The sequence below is a fragment of the Caenorhabditis briggsae genome (genome assembly GCF_000004555.2).
Source record: "Caenorhabditis briggsae complete genome, chrX, whole genome shotgun sequence".
Classification (NCBI taxonomy): domain Eukaryota; kingdom Metazoa; phylum Nematoda; class Chromadorea; order Rhabditida; family Rhabditidae; genus Caenorhabditis; species Caenorhabditis briggsae.
The window spans coordinates 1,379,861-1,400,984 of record NC_013491.2 but is presented as its reverse complement, the minus strand read 5'-3'; the positions used below and the strand labels follow the sequence as shown (position 1 = coordinate 1,400,984).

At 37.4% G+C, this 21,124-nt stretch overlaps 6 protein-coding genes across 6 annotated transcripts in view; 4 read left to right on the top strand and 2 right to left on the bottom strand.

Annotated features, from left to right (window-relative positions):
- CBG16283 overlaps positions 1–1,160 on the bottom strand; it is a gene marked incomplete at both ends in the record, with an annotated part of 1,816 nt that extends 656 nt beyond the window's left edge. Inside the window, 2 exons of the mRNA XM_002643530.1 lie at positions 638–762; positions 969–1,160. Coding sequence (XP_002643576.1) covers positions 638–762; positions 969–1,160 — 317 coding nt within the window. The remainder of the gene's footprint in view (positions 1–637; positions 763–968) is intronic.
- Positions 1,161–3,303: 2,143 nt separating this feature from the next.
- On the top strand, positions 3,304–4,973 carry CBG16284 (the record flags this gene model as incomplete). Its single annotated transcript, XM_002643531.1, has 7 exons — positions 3,304–3,375; positions 3,482–3,619; positions 3,665–4,033; positions 4,082–4,248; positions 4,298–4,634; positions 4,685–4,819; positions 4,863–4,973. The coding sequence occupies 7 exons, from the start codon at positions 3,304–3,306 to the stop codon at positions 4,971–4,973; spliced, it is 1,329 nt and encodes a 442-aa protein (XP_002643577.1).
- Positions 4,974–6,108: 1,135 nt separating this feature from the next.
- On the top strand, positions 6,109–7,545 carry CBG16285 (the record flags this gene model as incomplete). The annotated part of the gene is made up of 5 exons (XM_002643532.2): positions 6,109–6,123; positions 6,182–6,284; positions 6,363–6,556; positions 7,193–7,396; positions 7,444–7,545. The coding sequence occupies 5 exons, from the start codon at positions 6,109–6,111 to the stop codon at positions 7,543–7,545; spliced, it is 618 nt and encodes a 205-aa protein (XP_002643578.2).
- An 809-nt stretch (positions 7,546–8,354) lies between these two features.
- CBG27421 lies at positions 8,355–8,885 on the top strand (the record flags this gene model as incomplete). The annotated part of the gene is made up of 3 exons (XM_045238808.1): positions 8,355–8,405; positions 8,652–8,723; positions 8,775–8,885. The coding sequence occupies 3 exons, from the start codon at positions 8,355–8,357 to the stop codon at positions 8,883–8,885; spliced, it is 234 nt and encodes a 77-aa protein (XP_045099788.1).
- A 1,165-nt stretch (positions 8,886–10,050) lies between these two features.
- Positions 10,051–12,020, top strand: CBG16287 (the record flags this gene model as incomplete). The annotated part of the gene is made up of 3 exons (XM_002643533.2): positions 10,051–10,105; positions 11,291–11,613; positions 11,664–12,020. The coding sequence occupies 3 exons, from the start codon at positions 10,051–10,053 to the stop codon at positions 12,018–12,020; spliced, it is 735 nt and encodes a 244-aa protein (XP_002643579.2).
- A 522-nt stretch (positions 12,021–12,542) lies between these two features.
- Positions 12,543–16,199, bottom strand: CBG16288 (the record flags this gene model as incomplete). The annotated part of the gene is made up of 10 exons (XM_002643534.2): positions 12,543–12,840; positions 12,943–13,149; positions 13,229–13,326; positions 13,792–14,203; positions 14,257–14,397; positions 14,633–14,773; positions 14,937–15,080; positions 15,567–15,692; positions 15,743–15,898; positions 16,120–16,199. 10 exons carry the CDS (start codon positions 16,197–16,199, stop codon positions 12,543–12,545), a joined length of 1,803 nt encoding a protein of 600 aa, XP_002643580.2.
- Between the last annotated feature and the right edge of the window lie 4,925 nt (positions 16,200–21,124).

The following is a 21,124-nucleotide window of genomic DNA, read 5'->3' as shown; positions in this document are numbered from 1 at the left end:
GGATTTTTGAGATATTGAAAAACTTCTTGATTTTTTCAAAAAATCAATAATCCAATCATTAGGAAAAAATTAAAAAATTTTATTCTCAAATGTTCAATCAATTATCTATCTACTGTATTTTAAATTTCAACAAACGGACATAAACTGACAAAGTTATGATTTTTTGAAAATTTAGGCATTTTTCGGTACTTTTTGGACCATAACTCTCAAAAAACCATTTTTACCAACTATTCCGTTTGGAATCTAAAATAACTTTTTACGCTCTATCCAACCATATAGGTCTCGATTTTTTTTGAGGGTAACACTTGGGAGTCATTCCATGTTAGACGGTCATGATCGGTTCCAATCCACATGCCATTCCGCGATAACACAAGTTGGTTGACTCGTTAGTGATGTTACCTAGAAAAAAAGAATTCGTGATTTTTCGCTCACAACAAAATACCAATTATCATCGACTCCTGACAGTCCCTTTTTGTTGAAAAGAAGGTTCAAACAATTGGTGGTGGTTTGTGAAACGAGCACACTCGGCTCATTTATGGCAAATTGGTATCCGGCATAGGTGGAAAGGAGAGGATCGGAGTAGGTGAATTCCTAATACGAAAGCTGCTTCAATTTTGACCTTGACTTTGAAACTTACATTGGTTCCATTACAAGCGGCGCTTTTTTTGGCTGGTGGTTTGCAGCTCTCTTTCCGTTTTCCATCCACCCAAATTCCGTACCTCGCAAAAACGGTGTCCAATTGAAGAAGAGCATTTCCAGTTTCTAAAATTTACAAATCTGATACGACTAAAATAGACACCCCTTGCCATATATGTATTCCGTTTCATACATCGACTCCAATCCACTCAAAATAGCTCCGGAAGCAGCAGATGCACAACTGAGACCGCTGTTATCTCCCGTAACACCTCCAGTCACGGTGACAAGCTGGAACCGAATTCTCTTTCATCAACAGAACTACTGTGACTCACTCCAATACACCACAATCCTTTGGCTCTGGTGAACAATTTATAGTTGGAAGGACACTTGAGCGATTTCGTAATGGTGAAGGTCCAGAGAGAGTCCGACCCGATGAAAATTTCGTATTCAATATAACTGGTGTTCGTGGTTTCAGAACCCTGCGAACATCTGGACTTGGTTGAAAAGTCTGGACAACAACTCATTTTTGACTTATTCATTCAATGATATTAGTTGAGGACACGAAAAACAAAGCAGACCCACCTGGCCGATCAGACAACAGGATAAAAGGTTACGTCCTAAAGATGAACCGCGGATATCCTTTTTCAAATTGCAATCGCTGGAATCTCAAAATATTCCAGAGCAGGTGGGAATTAATGTTATCCTGCTATCCAGTCGTAGTGGCTCGATTCCGCCCTCCTCATCGCAATACCCATTATTTTCAGAAACATTGAATTGCTGGAAAACACATAAGTCACGCGCTTTGAAATGTACAACCGGGTCCGTTGGACGATGTGAGAATTTTTTATTGAGTAGAATTAACAAGATTCCCATTATTTTTTATTTCTGACAAGAATCCAATATTCATCTCATTTATCAGTTTTTATGCAATTTATGTCCTCCATATTGAGCACAATTTTTTTTTCGTGATCATAGAAGCGCAAAGAAACCTTACAGCGTTTCAAGGCATATGATAGCAAATTCGAACTCGCTCGCATTGTTTCTTATCACAGCTCGAAACATGATTTAGCAATGTGTGCAACGTTCTAACGTTCTTTCCATTCCTATAATTAATTTCTACATTTTGAAGACATCTTGAAATGTGTGTTTCTAACTCAACTTCTATATTTCGATAAAAATCGTTACATCAATCCGTTTCATACATGAGAAGCCTTTGAATTTATTCAATTCACTAAGTTTCTTAACAATGTGCAGAGAGAACTCTTTCAGTTTTGAAAATCAAACAGATTAGTGATTGAAAGGTTTCAGTGCTCGGAAAACGACTGGAAAACTTTGAAAAATTGGGAGAAGCTATCGCAATTCTCTCGCAGTTTATTAAGAATTTTATTTAGGGGCAAGTAATGATAAACCATTTCTATGTTCACCTGAGTGGAATGATGAGAATTCGAAAGCTTGCACATGATTGCTCATTGAAATCATTATGACATTTTTTCACACAACATCGATTTTCTCACAAATATTGAACGGAAGTACTTTTGAAAAATACTACAACGCTCCAGATAATCAGCTTCCACCCCCAAAACTGTTGTGGAACCTTTTCAGGAGCTGAGTTCACCCAGGTAAAATAATTCTATATATAGTTCCGTTTTTCGAGCAAATGTTCATTTTGTTCATATTTTAATGAAATCTGTCAGCTCTTTTTTATTTAGCCAATCCTCTGTCAGATATTGATTAAGCAGTTAGTCGATTAACGAGATCTATGGTTTCGCCTACATGTTTTTTATTCTGGTGTTTCTCCCTCAAGATTAGGCAATCCCTGAAGTCTGCTTGTCCATGTGTCGGAATATTGGTTTTTGTATTTTCCGATTATTAATGTTGTTTTTTAGAAGTTTCTAATTCTATTTGGTTTCAAATTGATAGAAAAAATGGAAGCTGAAATTTTATAGACGCTCCCATTTAAGTACCGTAAAGTCTCTAATAGAAAGACCCCTCTCTCTCTCTCAAACGTTTAACTTTGAGCTAATCAATCTTGATTTCTGTATAAGATGTCTAAAAGTTGTCAACTGACAAAATATGTTTGATATTATAATGAACATTTTGTTAATTGACCATTTTCTGATATCTCCCATAGGAACTGAGATAAACTGGCTCAAAGTTGACGGTTTGGTTTAGTGTTCTATGAAAATGTTTAGGGAGGTGGCGATGACGCCGGTTTACCGTATATGAAATTTGTATAACGTGGTTGAATATACAGAATTCAGTGTATTTTCCTTCCAGGTTCTTTCAAACTCGCCAGCTTTAACATTTCAATTTTCCTAAAATCGAGATCCTGTGAGATCGCTTTGAACAGAAAAAACATCTAAATTACCGCATTCAGTGTTCTTGCTTCCACCCACATATTCTCCACAGAATTCAATTTCCTGTGTATGTCTTTGTTGTCGCTGCTTCCTCTGATAAACCTCTAATCTTCCTTCCTCCTCTGCTTTTTTGGTTTGTTTTCCGCTCAAAATTATTCTTCTTTTTTTTTGTTGAATTTGAATTTATTTGACGTGTTTAATTTTTGAGTTCTAGTGAAAGTTAACACTCTGAGAGCTTCAAACGAAGACCGTGTATAAAAACAGTTGCTCTTTGAACCCCTATTTTCCAGAAACTCTTCCGTTGTCAACAATGCGACCTGAGCACATTCCTGGAAGGTTTGTGCCAACGCAACGAAGCGATGATGGTGGATATCCGAATCATGTGAGTTAAGCAGGAAATTGGAAGTTACATCTTCTGTTTCATGGATTTTTATTGTTCATCTTGAAAATGAAGTTGTTTTTCGGTCGTTTTTATTGTTATTTTTTAGAACCATCACGAGCAATTCAATCGTACCAAGTCGGCGGTATCACTACCCGTCGGCAAAGAAATGGATTCAGTTGTCGAAAAAACTCTTTATGAGAAAGCTATCGAGCAGCTGAACAATAACCCTTTTGTAACTAAAGAGGTAAGCAGAAGACGGAAGTTTTGATATAACAAGGCGGTATTCAAGGTGGCCATAGGCCGGAGAATTGGTTTCTATCGTCTTGGTAAAGAGCTTGGAGCAGGAAATTTCTCAAAGGTCAAACTGGGCGTTCATGTACTAACTAAGGAGAAAGTAGCAGTTAAAGTCATGGATAAGTCCAAAATGGATCAGAAAGCGCAGAAGCTGTTGAAACGTGAAATTCAGTCGATGGAAAAGATGAACCATCCAAACATAATTCGGTTGTTCGAGTGTGTCGACACTCTGGCACGTGTTCATTTGGTGTTGGAGTATGCAAGTGGAGGAGAGTTATACACTTTTGTTCATGAGAAAGGAAAGTTGACGGAAACTGATGCGAGGCCGTTCTTTGCTCAAATTGTGTCGGCTGTAGCTCATATGGTGAGAAGTCAGAGAACATACAAAAATCGACGATATTTGGTATTTTAGCACTCTCGCAACTTGGTCCACCGAGACATCAAAGCTGAAAATGTGATGTTTAGCAATCCAACCCTTGTAAAGTTAGTTGACTTCGGATTCTCATGCACCGTCGATCCAAACATGCTTCTCGAAACTTTTTGCGGCAGTCCACCGTACGCAGCTCCCGAGTTGTTCAGGTACCCTACTCCCCATTTCTATGTAGACATATATTCAATTATCTTCCAGAGACAAGTCCTACTCTGGAGATTTAGTTGATGTATGGGCTCTCGGAGTTCTCATGTACTTCATGTTAGTTGGTACAACCCCTTTCAAAGGGGAGACAGTTTCACAAATGAAAAAACAAATCATGGAGGGCAACTACTATCTTCCGGAATACATTTCTGCAATGGCAGGAGAGTTAATCAAGAATATGTTGGAAGTGGATAGTGAGAAGCGAGCTGATGTGGATTGGGTAAAGAAGAGTATTTGGATGAGAGACTGCCGCTTCACAAAAAGTTACCTGACCATACAGACCAATGTGGACTCGGATGAAGAATCGGAAAAGGCTGCGGTAAATGAGAAAGTCCGTTCAATTTTGAATCCATAAGATGCACCAAGAAAAATAATTTTTAGGTGTGGAAAATTATGAACAACTATGGGATCACCGAGGAAATGTTAGGCGAAGATGATGCTGAAACCGGACCCAGAGATTCAGTGATTGGTACATATCGAATCGTGCAATTCCAAGTGCATCAAGAAATGAACAAGGTTTGTCTAGAATTTCAGCTCATTGAAAATCTTTCATTTCCAGAAATCCAAAGGAGCAGGAACGCCACCAACTTCCTCAGCTGCAAATGGAGCAAACCAAGCAAAAGCAGTTGCTGTGAAGAAAACTCGGAGCAAGGCTTGCTCAATTTTATAGATATACGTCTGCCTCTAATTTCGATGTCCTCATAACTGTTTAACGGGCAATCGTTAGATTTTTGTTGTTGGTTAGAATCTATATTTTTATCTATATCTTATCTGGCAATTTTTGAATAAATTACTTTATTTTTATTTTTCTAGACTAGTTCTTCCAATTTTTCAGATGACTGCAATAAAGCAGATAAGGACTTCATAATTTTAAAATCTTAGTGGGTCTCTTACTATCTGAATAGCCAAGATCATTGAAAAGTTCAATTTTGAAAAAAAATATAGATAAAGAAATGTTCTGTTGACATAAAATTATTTTCTGGCGGTTCAAATGGAACAAAGGAAAAAATCTTCAAGTCTACTACAAAGTTGAGAAAAAAATACTGTGGATTCTGTTTTGTTCTGTATTGAAAAAGTCTTCAATTTCCATAAATCACATTATTCAAGTTTTCAAATGATCTACGGACCACGAATTAGTAATTGCCTATCCCCATTGAAGTGTTCGACAAAGATTCACACCATTTGATCATTTTGAATTGTCTCAGTTTTCTTCTAGGTCTAATGGAAGAGTGAAATCATAAATAGTAAATCGTATTTTCTCTAATATAAGCTCTATACATAAAAATCTATACGAAATTCAAGCTCAATTATCTGTTTTTTTTTTCAGAAAATATAAAAACATTTTCAACCCATAAATAATTTATCATTTAACCAGTATTTCAAATACGGTATGAATGGATTTTTTCGAGATTTTATTGTAGCGGCGGTAGAGCGCATCCGCAAGCCTGCTGCTTCACTAACATACAACTAAACTTTATCTAAACAAGCCAATCGCGAGAGTCGGTGTCTGGCAACACACGGGCGTCACTACTCTGATTACAGGCAATTTGTCGGCGGAGAGCAAAAAGAGACAAGCTGCCGGGCCATAAATTACGATAGGGGCGGATCGATGCCACATCATAAACAGAGCCAAGACCAGATAAGCGATCTAGAAACATTATGGTTTTCTAGGTGACTGACTCATTTTGAAAAAAAACATTGTCTTTCGCGCATTTTTGAATGAGTCATCAAAGCTGAAATGATTTCGATATTGTTTTGAAATTTCTGGTATTGTTGAAATCATTTCCCATACATTCACAATCAATATGCGACTGTCGAAAGTAAGTTGCTAATCTATTATATTAACAAGTTTGGGTTTTTTTCTTGAACATTTTTTAGCTCTTGGATACGGAGCTTTACATTTGGCGAAACAGCCCGTTCCCGTCGGCCACAGAAAAAATGATACGTCACACGCTTTTGATTTGTGAGAAAACCAAACCAGGTGCGTTCCCTTTATTTTTTATCCGTTTAGTCTTTATGAAAAATTTCTTTCCACTCGAAATATAATATTCCATTTCAGTCCCTGTTCCACGAAACTCCATTTGCGAAGAATTCAATGAGTTCTCAAAAAAACAACTTCAATTGTTCATCAAAATATACTTCACGTTTATGGACCGTCTCACTGGAAAATTTCGTGTCCGAGAACTTTGGTTTCTGATGAAGCAACTGGGAAGTCCACTGGACCAATATTCTGTCAACTACATTTTCTCGAAGGTAATTTTTTCAAAATCACATTAATCTTAAATGCTGTGTCGTTTTGAAAAAGTTCCGAGAACCAGCAAAAAAAGGAAAATTAAAAAGTTATTGAAGAACAGGCTTGGTCGGAGTCGGATAATCGGATGTCCGATTATCCGAGTTTTTCGGATAATTTCGGATGAATTATCCGACTGATAATTATCCGGCATTTTTCTTCGAATAAATTCTCCGACGGAGAATTCTCTAGAAAATTTATTCGGAGAAATTATCAGACGGAGAATTTTCCGAGTTTTTTTCCCGGATAAACTCGGATAATTTCGGATGATTTCTCCGAAAGAGACAAAAAAATCAGAAAGTTGAGCAGTTAATTAAACCAAAATATTGCTTTCTGTGGTTTAGCAAATGTTTTTATCCGAAAATACTCCTTTTTATCCGAAATACTCCGAAATTATCCGAAAAATGGCGGAGAAAAAGTCGGATATGCGATTCTCCAAAAAAGTGATTCGGATAAAATTTTGGATTTCCGATTCTCCGAGAAAAAATTTCGGATAAAAACTCGGGTATCCGATTCTCCGAAAATTTTTCTCCGACCAAGACTGTTGAAGAATTAAATCATTCTTAATGTTGATTTTAGTGAACTATCGCAAATTGCAGATCAACAAAAACGATGACGGAAATCTGACTCTATCAGAATTTTTGAATATGTTCCGTCTGGCTTGTCAAAACGAACTGTGCAACACACTGTCTATTTTCAAATCTATTGCATATGGTACTGACAATTTTGATAACAACTCAACACATATGCCAAGCACTTCTACAAAGGCTGCAATGAATTCAAATCGTGGTGAATCAGCAGAGGTGAAATAATTCACATTGATATCAATAGTATAAATTTAATTTTTCAGCCGATGACTACTTCTGGAAAACGGAAGAAACCAAAAAAGTTATCATGGCTGAGAAGAATGTATCGAGAAGCTGTCTCCATCATTTCATCCAAAAAGAAATAATTATTAAAATACAGTTTAATCTTATCAATATCTTCATTTACCATATATCAAAATAATAATGCTTTCGCCACATTTATCTGTATATAAAGCTTTGCAAATAATTCATATCTCATTGAAAATTTCTTGAGTATAGAAAAATTAAAAGCGAAAATAGACTTTACTTGCTCAAAAAAAAGGAGACAACGCTGCTTGTGGTGACCACACAGAGACACGAACCCACGTATGTTAGACGCATTCACATGCCACCACAAATGCTCAACCAACTGAGCCAGCGATGCCTCCATTTGGATGCCATATATATCACTATCAAATATGCATAAAATGAAAGATTTCCGCTCTCTCGCTCCCTCTGCCCGTGTGTGTTTATTTGATTGAACTTTTATCTATGCAAGTCTTCTTTAGGAGCAGATATCATGCGTATCTATGTGTTGCTCAGCGTTTCTCTTCGTTGCGAGATTGAGTTTTCGGGATTACTGGCTTCTGGCAAATTGTTTTGTGTGTTCTTCATGCAAATGCACTCTACAGTGTTGAAGGTGAAACTTGTGTGACGGTCGCTAATGAATCTGGAGATTGGTGGAAGAGCGTGGCAAAAAAAATATAATCTATTTTAAAAAATAGCTGCAGGCACAAAAATATAACAAATTCTAAGCCAATAACTTTTTCAAACTGGATGTTTTTTAAATTCAATTTCATCCGATTTTCACCACACTCATGAACATTTTTGTCCTCATTTTTTTCAGATTTTTATTTTACCTCACCACCTTAATTCTCATATTACTCTTAATATCAACCTTGATCTTCTTCACTGTATGGAGTACGCACACAAGAATCGCGCAAAGAAAAGGCAGTATGCGCAAAGGGTATACATTGACGTTCTTCTTTGTTTCAACAGTTTTTGAGCGCGATTTTCGTATTATATTTGAGGATTTGAACTTTATAGCTATTTTCCGACGAAAGCCTGTGTCAACTGGAGAAAAACAGTATGTCAAGATGAATTTGCGTGAGTTTTTAACTTTTTGGCTTGTTTTTCCGTAAAAAAATCAGAAAAATAGAGAGAAATTAGCACTGGAGAATTTACGCGCTTTTACAAAATTTTTTCTTTTCAGAGATATCTTCCATCGATCGGCTTCTCGTTGGGTCGGCTTCACGTTCTCTCGATTAAGTTGGATGGTCAATTGGTAATAAAACATCAATACCTGCCTAAGTTTTTTTATTGCTAAAATTTTCAGCTGATGGCATTTGGTTTGGAAAGCTCGTTCAACGAACGATTGCGTGTAACGAATGAAGAACTTCGAAGGACTGACACACTTCAGGTTTTCCAATGGAGCAGATCGGCCTAATGAGTGAAACAATTGATTGAACTATCATCTTTCCTGCTCCGATGGCTGCAATAATCAACAGCAACAATTGACGAAAAATGAAAGTGATTTGGATCGAGCCAGTTGGAACTGGCATTGAACTGATGGATGTCGTCTCACCGGTTCCAGTCGAAGTCGATTGATGTTAAGAAGCTGCCGTTTTCTGACATGAAGAAATCGATTATAAAGTTCTACGGCTGCCCCAGTAGTGAATTCGTTGACAATTTTTAAAGAATTTTTGGGTAAAGTTGTTTTGAGCAATTACAAAAATCCAACATGAAACTTCTGGCTGGATTCACGAGCAATAGAATTCATATTGCCGGTTCCAGTTGCAGTGCAAGTCAATTGATGAACCGCAGAAACTGCAATTTGCTGAAATGAAGACGTCAATTGTGAAGTTTCAAAGCTTCTCTAGTACCAGTGCATTCTCCTAAACAATTTGTTGCAGTTGGAAATTCCAAGGTGAGTATCAACAACTAGGTTTTCATTTAAAAATTTCTTCAATTCCAGTTTCAGACATGCTTCCGCAAGTAGTCTATTGTGCGGAACTCAATCTAATCCAGTTGTGATGCGGAATCGAGTGCTCTGACAGATTTTTCATCGGACTACAAGGAATCACGATATCTTTACTCAAGCTTTTGGATCATCGCCTACTGTAATGATGACGATGAACGATAATGAGAAAACAACGGAGAACGACTACGCGAGTGGCTTCGACCTACAATTTCTTCGAGAATTAACCTCCAAAACTTTTGAAAAATAAATTCAGCATGTTTACCTCAGTTGATAAATAAAAGGATGCTGATAAAATTCAGATCCCCGCGATTTTATATTGTGCGGCGTATTGTGCGTCGAAATCTGCACACCTATCGTACACGTTCGATTTCCTTTTAATTTGTCGCATAATTTATGCATCATTAGTGAGTTGGCTTCTGTTTGTATAAAAGGAGCATCGAATGAGGGAGAGATAAAAAGTCATAAGTTTTTCTATCGTACTGGCCGTCGTGCTGAATTTGTGGCTTTCGTTCACATTTAAAAATTGGTATGCTGACATTTTATTTCTTGTATTTTTCTGATTATCTTTATTTTCAATAGAGAATGTTAGTTTTTCAGGTATAATAAACCCGAATTCTTCTAACAAGTTGGAATGGCTTACGAGACCAACAATGAGATTATCGTTGACCTCGGAGTCAAGCCAACTGGTTAGTGAGATATCCATGTTTCAAGTATTGACACTAAATTTTGAAAGAAAATGCTCCACGTTTTCCCAGATAATTTCTTTGCAGAGCATCCATTTTTTATTTTAAGATTTGTCATGCTACTGATCGATTTTTCCTCTTGAAGTTTGCATCACGAGGACTAGTAATAATTTGTCTGCTCATCGTTGATCTCTCCGGAATCTAGCACCGTCAAACGTCATCTTATTTTTTGGCTGTTGATCGAGTGCTTACTGGTTGACTGATTTTCCCTAATTTTAGTATGTTTCCTTTTCGTTTTTATTTTTTTAGGAACTTTAGCTGGAAGCACCGCCAAACATCGTTGTATTTTTTTTATCTCCCGCGTCTCTCATCTCTCTAATTTTTCTACAAACAGTTCTGGACAAGCTCCGCCTACTTTCGACTGATTCGTGAATTTTTTTACAATGCTGGGCGATCGATCAGATGCTGACTCACCTAATCCTATCAGTGTTTGGGTCTCTTATCTCTTGTCTTCGATTTTCTGGAAGCAATATCTAACAAGCCCTGCCTACTTGTGACCGTCTCGGTGACTAATCTCTACGGAATTCGCAAAAAACTTTGAGAAGTTTCAATTAGAGACTGGGTGGATAACAACGACCACAATGTCAAACCTCGACTACATCATTTCCATCATCGAGCTTCCTCCTGTAGACTATCCAGACTGGCCATTTCATCCTAAAACACAACCACAACCACTCCAGCTCCCCCTCATACATGTGCCGTGTGCAGAGGAGGCAAATATTTAAGTGATCAAATGAGTCATCATTAGCCGCAATCTTTTGATTCCAAAGAATTTAGCCTTATTGGAATTAATTATTTTCAAAGAATTATATTCTAGAAAAAATTCAGTTTTCACCTAAAAATAAAGGCTCTGTCTTAATACCAAGATCCTTTCAAAGTAAAAATGACAGAAAAGTTAAAGGGTTTTTCAATTCAACTGTTTGCCGGGGATAAGACAGGACCTCTCGACAATATATAGACACCAAGATTATTGGGACAACTTGGATTGCGACCGAGGAAAAATCAGAGTTATGCTATGCCCCTAAAATGATAGACAGTGAGTTGAAAACTTTCTAAAGCATTAAAAAAAACGAAAAGAAATCTCTCCGATAAGAAACAGTTTTTCTACTTAAAATTGCACATTTTTAGGCATCATGATAGACTACAGTCACCAACTCATCCACCGAAGTAAAGATATCCCACTGAGCAAGCCTCGTTTCAGCTGGAACTACCTGGAGTTTCCAGAAAACGTCAAATATGAAGTAATCAGAGATGGATTCAATATCACTTATCACTTTGATACCGCGTCATCGCCAAGCGTCGGTGTTATCTTGGAAAACCTGGAGGGAAAGTTTGCTCACATTCTGGAAGAAAGGGAAAATGAAAAGAGAAATAGAGCGGTGCACATCATCCTAATCATAATCAGTGTCTTTCTCATTTGGCACACAACTATCTGGTTTTTTTGTGTGTGGGTAAGTTGAGCTAGAAATTTTTTCCAGAAAATTTTATTTTCTGTTTTCAGTGTCAAGTTTGCAAGAGCACAAGATATAGAAAAAGGCTGCGGCGAAGAATTGAGAGAGAAGAGGAGAACAACCTTAATATTATTTCTTTGCTTGATTTTGATCAACAGTCTTCGGGTACTGCATACCACTCTGTGCACAGTGTTGATAATGACACATTTATCCCTTGCCCCTATCACTTCTTTTCTACCAATCCAAAATTCCTAATTCAACCCACACAGTTCCCAGTGTTTTCGATCCTTCTTTTTCCTCTCCGTCACTCACGTCCCGGTTATACTGTTTCCCGGTATACAAATTGGCCCGACTGTATATCTTCCTTTCAAATACATTTTGCCCACGAAGTGTGTTTCAATCACTAAACCGAAGTTTTTCAGGCTACACCTTTTTATGCTTTTTGTCTCCGTCTCAACATATTAATAACCCAAACGAGTTGATTTTTCAATGCAAGCATATGTTTGAGAAAATAAAAGGTAAAGATTTCTTGAATTACCTCCCCCCCCCCCACATTCTTATATCAAATAATTCGAACTATATTTTTAAAGTTTTTGAACATTGGTTAATAAAAAAAACACCACATTTTCAGAAAAGCTTTTTTTCGTATCAAATTTGACAAAGGTGATATTTCATCAGTTGACAGGTTTTCGATATCTATCATAGGAGCGGAGCAAACTGAGTTGAAAGTTCACGTATACGGTGGGCCTCTATCAGAGAAATCGCAGTAAGTTACTTTATAACAATCAATGATTTGAACATTCTTTTACATCCTTGTTACTCACATTGTCCAATAGCTTCTAGTGTTATATAAATTGAAAACTTTATTCATCAAATTGAAATTAACGTTTTATTTATCTTTGAAATCACATGGTCACTTCGAACCTATATCATTTAACATAATACGAATGATTTAAAGGATTCAGAATCGATCCTGTTGGCTTTGGAGTTCCAAATGATTGGTGAGGCTTTATCATTTGAAGCCGGTTTCCGAAAAAGCTGATTTGAGGTGTTGGTGTACCAATATACGGAAAGCTACCCAACTTTATGGCGTCGGTTTGATTGCAAGGATTTGTCAACAATCGATGCTGAGCAGATTGATTTACAATGCCTGAACTGGAATGGGGTGTAGATTTAACTACATACTCTTCATCCGGTATTTCCAATTTTATTTCACGAACGATTGAGCTGTAAGAAACTATGATTACCATGAAATTAAATCAACATCATAAGAAAACACTGTTGTCACTATTAGTTTCACTACTGCTTTAGTTAATTTACTATTCTCACCTCTGAGGTCCTTCACCCATCTGACTGTTTATGGATTTCTGCTTGGCTCGTCTATTCTTAAACCAAATGGATATTCGCTCTGGTGCCAATGAATATTTTTGAGCGAGGTATTCCTTTCTCTCAAAACTTGGATAAGGATTCGCTGCGAATAGTATCTCAAAACTGTCGAGTTGGTCAGATGTGAAAGTTGTTCTTTGTCGGCGTGGTCTGAAAATTGCATTCGACCTAATTTCATATGATAGCGATTTTGAAATAGAATGAAGTCCTCGGAAACACCTAAACTTACTTCTTTGAAAGCGGTCCAATGGGTTTTGGAGGACATAAAGCAACTGGATGGCTTTTTGGTGGAGAATAGTGTGTTGGCTTTTCGATTGCTGGTGGTGCCTGAAAATTGAAATTCACGTAACTAAATACCATTTGAAGTACCGTATTTCCTCTAATAGAGGCCCATGAGCTTCTATTTTTCAACTTCATTTTCTCGATGGACGTCTATTAGAGAAAGGGCTTCAATGAGAGGGCTTTCGGCTCTTAACTGATCAGGAATATTAGAAAAAGGTCAAGAACCAACGGGATTTGCCATAAAATCAGGAAAATGATTTGCCTGCAATTACCCAGAACCCGAACTGTACAACTAGGGGGTGGGCTTCTGTTAGATGTGCGCTCCAAATTGAGGTGGGTTTCCATTAGAGAAAATACGGTATATATTGTTATCATCGTGGCATAACTTTTAAGAGACTTATTAGATTCAAATCATCAAATTCAAAATTCTCAAACAAAACGATGAATGGCCACTACCAGAAGTGTATCAATTTTTGAAAAGTCTCCTTAAAATGTTTAAATAGAACTCACGCTTGTCTCATTTTGTTTTTCAATAGGCGAGCAGTTGTTGATAACATTATTGTTGCTATACAATAGACTTTGAAGTTGTTGTGGAAGATTTATCAGATTCAATCCATTGAATTGGCCATTTTTCTGGTTGACTACATTCATAAAATTCATATAGCTCATAGGATGCAAAGTGATTTCCCTGTTTTGCGACGTGAGCTGAGGATGAAGATCCTCAGGTTGTGTCAGTAAACGGTCTTCTGCATCAGAAGAGCTTCGGGTTGGTTCCGGAAGCAACCCACATACATCTTTCATTTTTAAGCTCTCTGACGCCAGCGGCTCGTTGGAGGGTTCAGATGGGGGGTTAGAAGATTTGAAGCCAGGTGACGGATAGTTTGAAAACTTTGGTGGAAGATGCAAACTTTGCGGCGAATTTCTATGAATATTTGATTTTATCAGTAACTTACAAATATACTTCGATGAACTTACAAATTTGGAATATGAGTATCGCAATTTGTTTCTGCTAGCTCCTCCTCATCTAGCGATTTTTCACATTTCACAGGCTCTACAGATGCATTCAGAACTTGATCTTCTTCTAGAGATTCGGATTTGTCGTATGAGCATGTTTCTCTGTAAAATATCAGTTTAGCGAGTTTAGTTAGGCGAGAGCCGCATTCAAGAGCCGCATTCTATCCCGTCAGGGCACCGACCTACCGTCGGTAGTCTTTGCACCGCTTATTTTACAGTTTCGCCAAGAATTTAGGGTACTCAACAGGCGGGCGAAAACTCTCGGGTTAGGACATAGGATCGATCTCGACTGAGGATCCGCTGTCAACAGTATCAATTATCATTTTGACAAACCCACAAATTCGAAATAGTAGAATCAGATGTTGTTTCCGATCGCTCCTGTTCATTCAAAGAATAATTACAATTTTCCGGTTTAACAAATGCAGTCGAAACTTGATCTTCTTCAACAGGTGTGACTTCGTCTTGTGGAAAGGTCTCTCTGTAAAATATTACATGCACAAGTTTTGAAATTTCGAGTAGGTTCAGCAATTCCTAGCCGTCAGGTTTTTTTTTCCAAACAATTTTCTCCTCTTTTTCTGTTTTGGTCGGTCTCGACTAAGACTCCGCTGTCTAGAATAACAAATATATTCTGATGAACTCACAAATTAGAAACAAAAGGAGCACAATTTGCTTCTTCAGTTCGTTCCATCTCATCCATTAAATGTTCGTATTCCTCCTGCTCTACAGGTGCATTCAAAATTTGATCGTCTTCTAGAGGTGTGACTTTGTCATGTGAAACTGTTCCTCTGTAAAATATCCCAAGAATCACTTTAGCCACTTAAGTTAGACAAGACTAGCGCCATCTATCACTCATTGGACTCTTCCGTTGGAGGACCGATCTACTGTCGGTTGCTCCTAAAACGTCAAAAGAGTTTTATTCCGGATCCCCACTCCCTTTTTTCTGCGTTTAGATTTATGAAAGTGTGGCTGTCATCAGAAACTGGAGCTTGGATGGTTTTCTAGCATTTCGGTTTCCGACTTACACCATTTTCTCCCCTTTGTGCTGTTTTTGCTAGTTTTTCCACTCTCATATGTCATTACCGTTATTTTTGGCCGTTTCCTTCTTTCTAATTAATGAGCCAGAGACGTGTACAGTTTCGGTCGTTTAACACACGCTTTAAAAGAATTTAGGTTGCGCAGCAGGCATGCGAGAACTCTCGTCTTGGAAAATAGGATCTGTCTCGACTGAGGATCCGATGTCAACAATAACATATAAATTTTGACGGACTCACAAATTTGGAGTAATGGTTTCTGGTCGTTCTTCATCCAACACATTTTCAAAATCCTCTGGCTTTACTGCTGCATTCAAAACTTGATCATGTTCTATAGTTGTATTTTTGTCACGCGAAACTGTTTCTCTGTAAAAGAAATCTTCACTTGCTTTAGTTGGTTTCTGTCAGTAACTTACAAAAATTCAACAGATGCCCTCCCTTGGCTATTCAAATCTTCATCCATTCCATTTGAAACCAATCCAGTCGTATTCTTCATTGTGACCGTTCCATCATATGATAGAAATTCCCGTAAGACACCGTTTTCCATTTTTGCTGTTCCAGACACTCGCATTCTGTAAAATTGGGGTTTTTCGATGGAAAAAAATGTTCGAAATCATTACACGTCTGCAAATCTGTTCTGCTCTATCGGGTTTGGTATGAAAGCTAACAGTTGCATATGGATCTTCCGATTACCCAGAAATTTGACAGAAAATGCATTCGCAGTTTCAGCTTGTCTGAAAAAGAAGAGACCTTGGTAAGAGTGTTAAAGTATAATAATTTTAGAAGAACCCACCGTTCTAATTCTTCTTGTTGATAGAAATTTAGAACCTGACTAACATCTGCCGCAGAGAGATCTATTTGATTTGAAACCATGTCGAAGGAGTTTACTGAAATTTTGAGGAATATTATCGTTGATTCATATCGAATAAGTGTCGAAGAGATTCTATCTGAACATTTAGCATTTTTTTAAATGTCTATCTTCATAAAATGAATTTTGAAAATATGGTATCTGGATTTACAGCTAGGATTTGGAATTATCTCGATAATTCGTTTTTAGAGCTTTCATATTTGGTTTTTCGAATTAAAACTTATATTCGATTGACGTTTGATGGATCTTTGAATCAAATTCATAAAAAGTTAGTGTCAGAAGTAAAAGGTGGAAGCATGGAAGCCACTGTCAGAAATCGAACAAAAATTGCCTTTTGAAATTCTTTCGAAAATAATTTCGTAATTCAATCAACATGGGAAAAAGAAAAATCGATATTCTAAATATCTTATAGTCCTTTGTAAGCCTCCTAAGGTAAACGCTGTTTCATTTCCTCTATGTGCTTCTCAATCCCGAGACAGGTGGGACCAGGGGCAGGTGGTCCTGGATTTACGTTAAATGTATTTACTACCCAGGCTTATGAAGCAGAGATCGAGGTGGATTAGATTGCCACAAAATAGGGAAAACAATTTTTGGATGAACAAAAAAGAGGAAAGAAGAAAAGAAACTGAACAGAGCGAAAAATTAATAGTATTCTTGTTGAAACTTAGAAATTCCAAACAAACGAGAATTTGTACAGAACTCAATCTCGGAAAACATATTTTATATTTTTATTTCCACTGATTGGATTTCTCAATCTAACTTTTTTCCAGAATTTCCTAATAACGAGATGCAAGTAATCTACGATTGACCAATTTTTGAAAGTCGTGTGGGTAACAGAGGAAACAACCGGGTTATTTACAAGTGAATGAGAAAGGTACCTTTTTTTGCATAAGCAGATTTGCTCGTATTTTTCTAAACGTCATTTTTGGAGGGTTTCTCACCAATCTCCGTTTGAATTGGAGACAAAATAACGATTTTTTGAAGAAGAAGAAGAACATGTTTGCTGAATAAAAAAACGAAAGTGTCCTTATGTATAAAGTGTCTCAAAATTACGAAAAATGACGTTAAGAAAACCTGAGAAAAACTGCGCGGCGCTTTTGCAAAAGGGGCGTTGCTTATTTGAAAATGAACTTTTAGAATGGTAACGTGTTTATCCGCGCGATTATTTTGAATTGACAATACTAAACAAGGTTCTCAAGTAAGTATAGGAGAAAAATGAAATAGAGAAAGCAGGGAGCACATGTGCAAACCCGAGGCTATATATATGACTCGCGGACATTGCGCGCGGCTGAATGGGTTTCCTATTATAAACCCTCTCTTCCCTCCGTTTCCTTGCGTGGCATATAATTAGAGATCTCTCTATTCTCCCTATTTTCTTCATTTTTTTGGGCGGCATGAAAAAGCAGAAACCCAGGAAGATTAATGGGTATTTCAGTGAGCTCATGATTGAAAACTGGGAAAAGGGTTGGGTAAAAGCGCATAATAAAAAGGCTAACGGAGAGGACGGGTTCTTAAAAACAGCCGTAAAAGGGAGGAAGAAAACAATGCAAAAATAAACAGGATAGAAATTACCAGTTGGACCGCTGCGGCTAAGCCGCGCTTCTTTGGAGTATTTATAGAAATTTAGGTAGATCCAAAAAAAACCATATTTCCTAACATTTTTGGAAATTTATGCTCAATACTTGGTTTGAAAAGTTTCATGAAGATAAATAAAGTTTGAGCACATGTATATTTCAAAACTTTGATTCTCACCTCTATAGGTTTTCTATTAGCTAAAAGGCCCCAGAAACCATGGACACAGAGCGCTCGGTAGTCCATGGCTACACACACCACCGAATGAGCGCACATATCCGAGAAGGAAAGCATATTCGAGTTGAAGTCTGAGACAGATTTACAGACAGACAGAAACACTTCTCTAATGAGAAGTGAAGAACATAAAACAGTTTGAAATCATGAGAAAATGAGCATTAGGTAGAAAACTAAACGACATCTTCCTTTTTTAGGGGTAAACAAAGGTTGCATAGCACTACTTCTCATTTTCTAGCGTAACAGAAAAAAAAGGGAAAACAGATGGTGATGTTGAGGAAAACGTCTCGAAGAGGATAAGACGGCTAGAAGGAGAAAAAGAGGAAAACGGGACCGAATATGCATGGTTAATCCTACTTAACTAACAGCAGCTCACTGTGCCAAAATGCAGTGTTTTGGATGGTTCTACTAAACCGGATGGAAATTTCCATTTATCGATTCAACAACAGAATAATGAAGAAAAGAAACGGCCAAGGAGAAATGAAACATGGCTAGAAGCCTCGAACAAACTCACGATCAGTGAAAACAATGAATTGGGTACAACGGAGATTGGGCTAACAAATATTGCAATAAAAGTTGATGGAATTTGCAAAAAAAAGAATAAAAATCGCTTTTCTATACATGTTAGATGTTAGAGGAATAGAATTAAGGTTTTCATCTTGATTGATTTGAACGCTGAAATATGGAAAGTAATAAAAACATTTTTCTCTGTTTAGTGATTCATGCTCAATTTGTTGTACACAGCACATAAATAGACCCACAATGTTTGACCATTTTTTGAAACTTTTGATTTTATTAATTCTAAATTAGCTGAATAACCAGGACACGATGAACATGTAATGCTCGGAAGCCCATGGTTACATGCTATACACCACTATCGGATTCCACTTCTTTCGAATTATTGTAGTAAACTCGGCTGCGACTGTCCTCTTTTGGGTTAAAGTATGGGCTTTGTTGCCTTTTGAACGAACATGGACGCCTTTTTCACGAAGTTCGAACACCGACGCTTTTTTGAACGAGCTACGGGTGCCTTTTCAACAAAGTTTGGTGGTAATCTGTGTTTTAAGTGAGCCCAAGTCAATTAAAATCTTTAATGCAAACCTAAGGCGAAGGTTAGCCAGCTTTTGAGCACCTTCTGAGAAAATCTTAAGCAAAGTCTGACACGTCAAAAAACCACAGTCGCCACAAAATGTTCGAGACAGACAGACAGACACACACATACACAGAAAATTTCCCAAAATAAGAGGTAAAACTGTCCTCAAAATGCACCACATTCTTGGTTTCATGTTCTTGTCCAACCCTTGCACAACTCTCTGTCTACTCCGGCAATTCCACAGAAGTACCTGACATCTTGATTTAAGATCTCTTTATTGGTATCAGGTTACTATCTAGAAGATCTGCCACGCATCTCTTAACATCTTCCGCGGCTTTTCATAATCGCAACAATTTATCAGGATTCTGTGATCATCATAAATCAACAGATTGGCCTAAAATCGACGGAGTCAATCAAAAAGAGTTTGCGCGTGTCTCCATCTTCCGCCAGACGTCTTCTCAAATTACATACGATGCGGTAATTGTCACAAAAGAATGCTGCGTGTCTCTAGCAGGAGCCTTTTTTTCTGGAAAGGTTATGTTCTCACTTTTTGATAAAACAGAGGTTTAAAAAAGTTCTCCACCATCAACTTGGACCTAATAACTCCATGTTAAAGTTTTTCGTTTCTCGCCTTACGTTTTCCAACCTTTTTTTGCACTACCGTAATCTCTTATTACCGTTTCTCACTACTTGTTTCTCAAAGAAGAAGCCGAAAAAGATATTGATATTACGCAATTTTTAAATTCGTCTCTTTTCTCTTAACCATCAGACGATCTGAATTGTTTACTTCCCACTCATTTTTGGATCTTCTGCTCATCTATTTATCTTAAAGAAATCGTTTATGGACCAATATATCCGGCAAAGACGCCCGTTATCCCAGCTCAATCAGGGCTCGAATCAAGACCTCGGCAGAGAATTCAGCGTTGCTTTGCGTCAAATTTCTCGAGTACGGTTGTTTTCCCCCCTGTAAATACAAAATATGTCATTTCAGATTGTTGTAGAAGTGTTGTTCGGCGAACAAGTAGAAAACAATGAAAATTTGGTGGTGGCTGCTCCAGTGCCACCCGAAAATGAACCAAGAAACAATTAAGGTAAGTTGCTATCCGAAATTTGTTGAAAGGCTGTAAAATTGGAAAATCTTATTTCTTATACTACCGTAAAACCTGTAATAGAAATGTCCCCTGACTTTCAACTTTGAGCTCAATTGTCTCGGTTCCTGATAAAGATATCAAAATGTGTCAACTGATAAATGGTTTATCATGATAGCAGCAACAATTTATTAGTTGACAATTTTTTTATATCTTTATCAGGAACCGAGATGAATGGGCTCAAAGTTGAAAGTAAGGGGGCACTTCTATTACAGGTTTTACGGTATATTTCTTCAAAATGCCATAATGAGCGCTGATTCGAAAACAATTTGAAATCCGAAAAATACAATAGTTTCATTAACATTTGTTCGTTTACTGTAAGTCTACTAGTCCTCGTCATTAAGGTTCTGATTATCCTGAGTATCGAAAAAGAACAATGCAACTAGTTTCTCACTTATGTGTAATTGCTCTCCTCTCAACTTTTTATGACATTGAAAATCTGTTGATCGTAGTGACACTTGAGTGATATGTTGTCTAGACAACTACTCGTCAACCCCATCTTAAGGTTTCAACACACCAAGCAACGGCGCTCCGCTACCTTGCATTTGAATCGCGCGCGAAACTCTGTTGTTTGTAGAGTTGCGTATAATCAACTGTTCCGGCCAGTGTTCTCAGTTCTCGTTTCAGATTTTACTTTTTTCTGGTTAGTTTCAAAGTTTTTCGGAACAAATTCCATAGCAAACAACAGTTCGGGCGCATGAACACTTTTAGAGGTACAAAATCCACAATTCGGGCGACAAAATTCAAAAAAATTGCAGTCTTTTGATTCTCGAATTGAGATTTTCTACCCTTAAATTGCATAGTACCCCAACGACTTCAAAAATTTTGCACCCTCCAAACTTCGAAAAATTCTTCCCTTTGTTTTTTTTAATCACCGTAAATG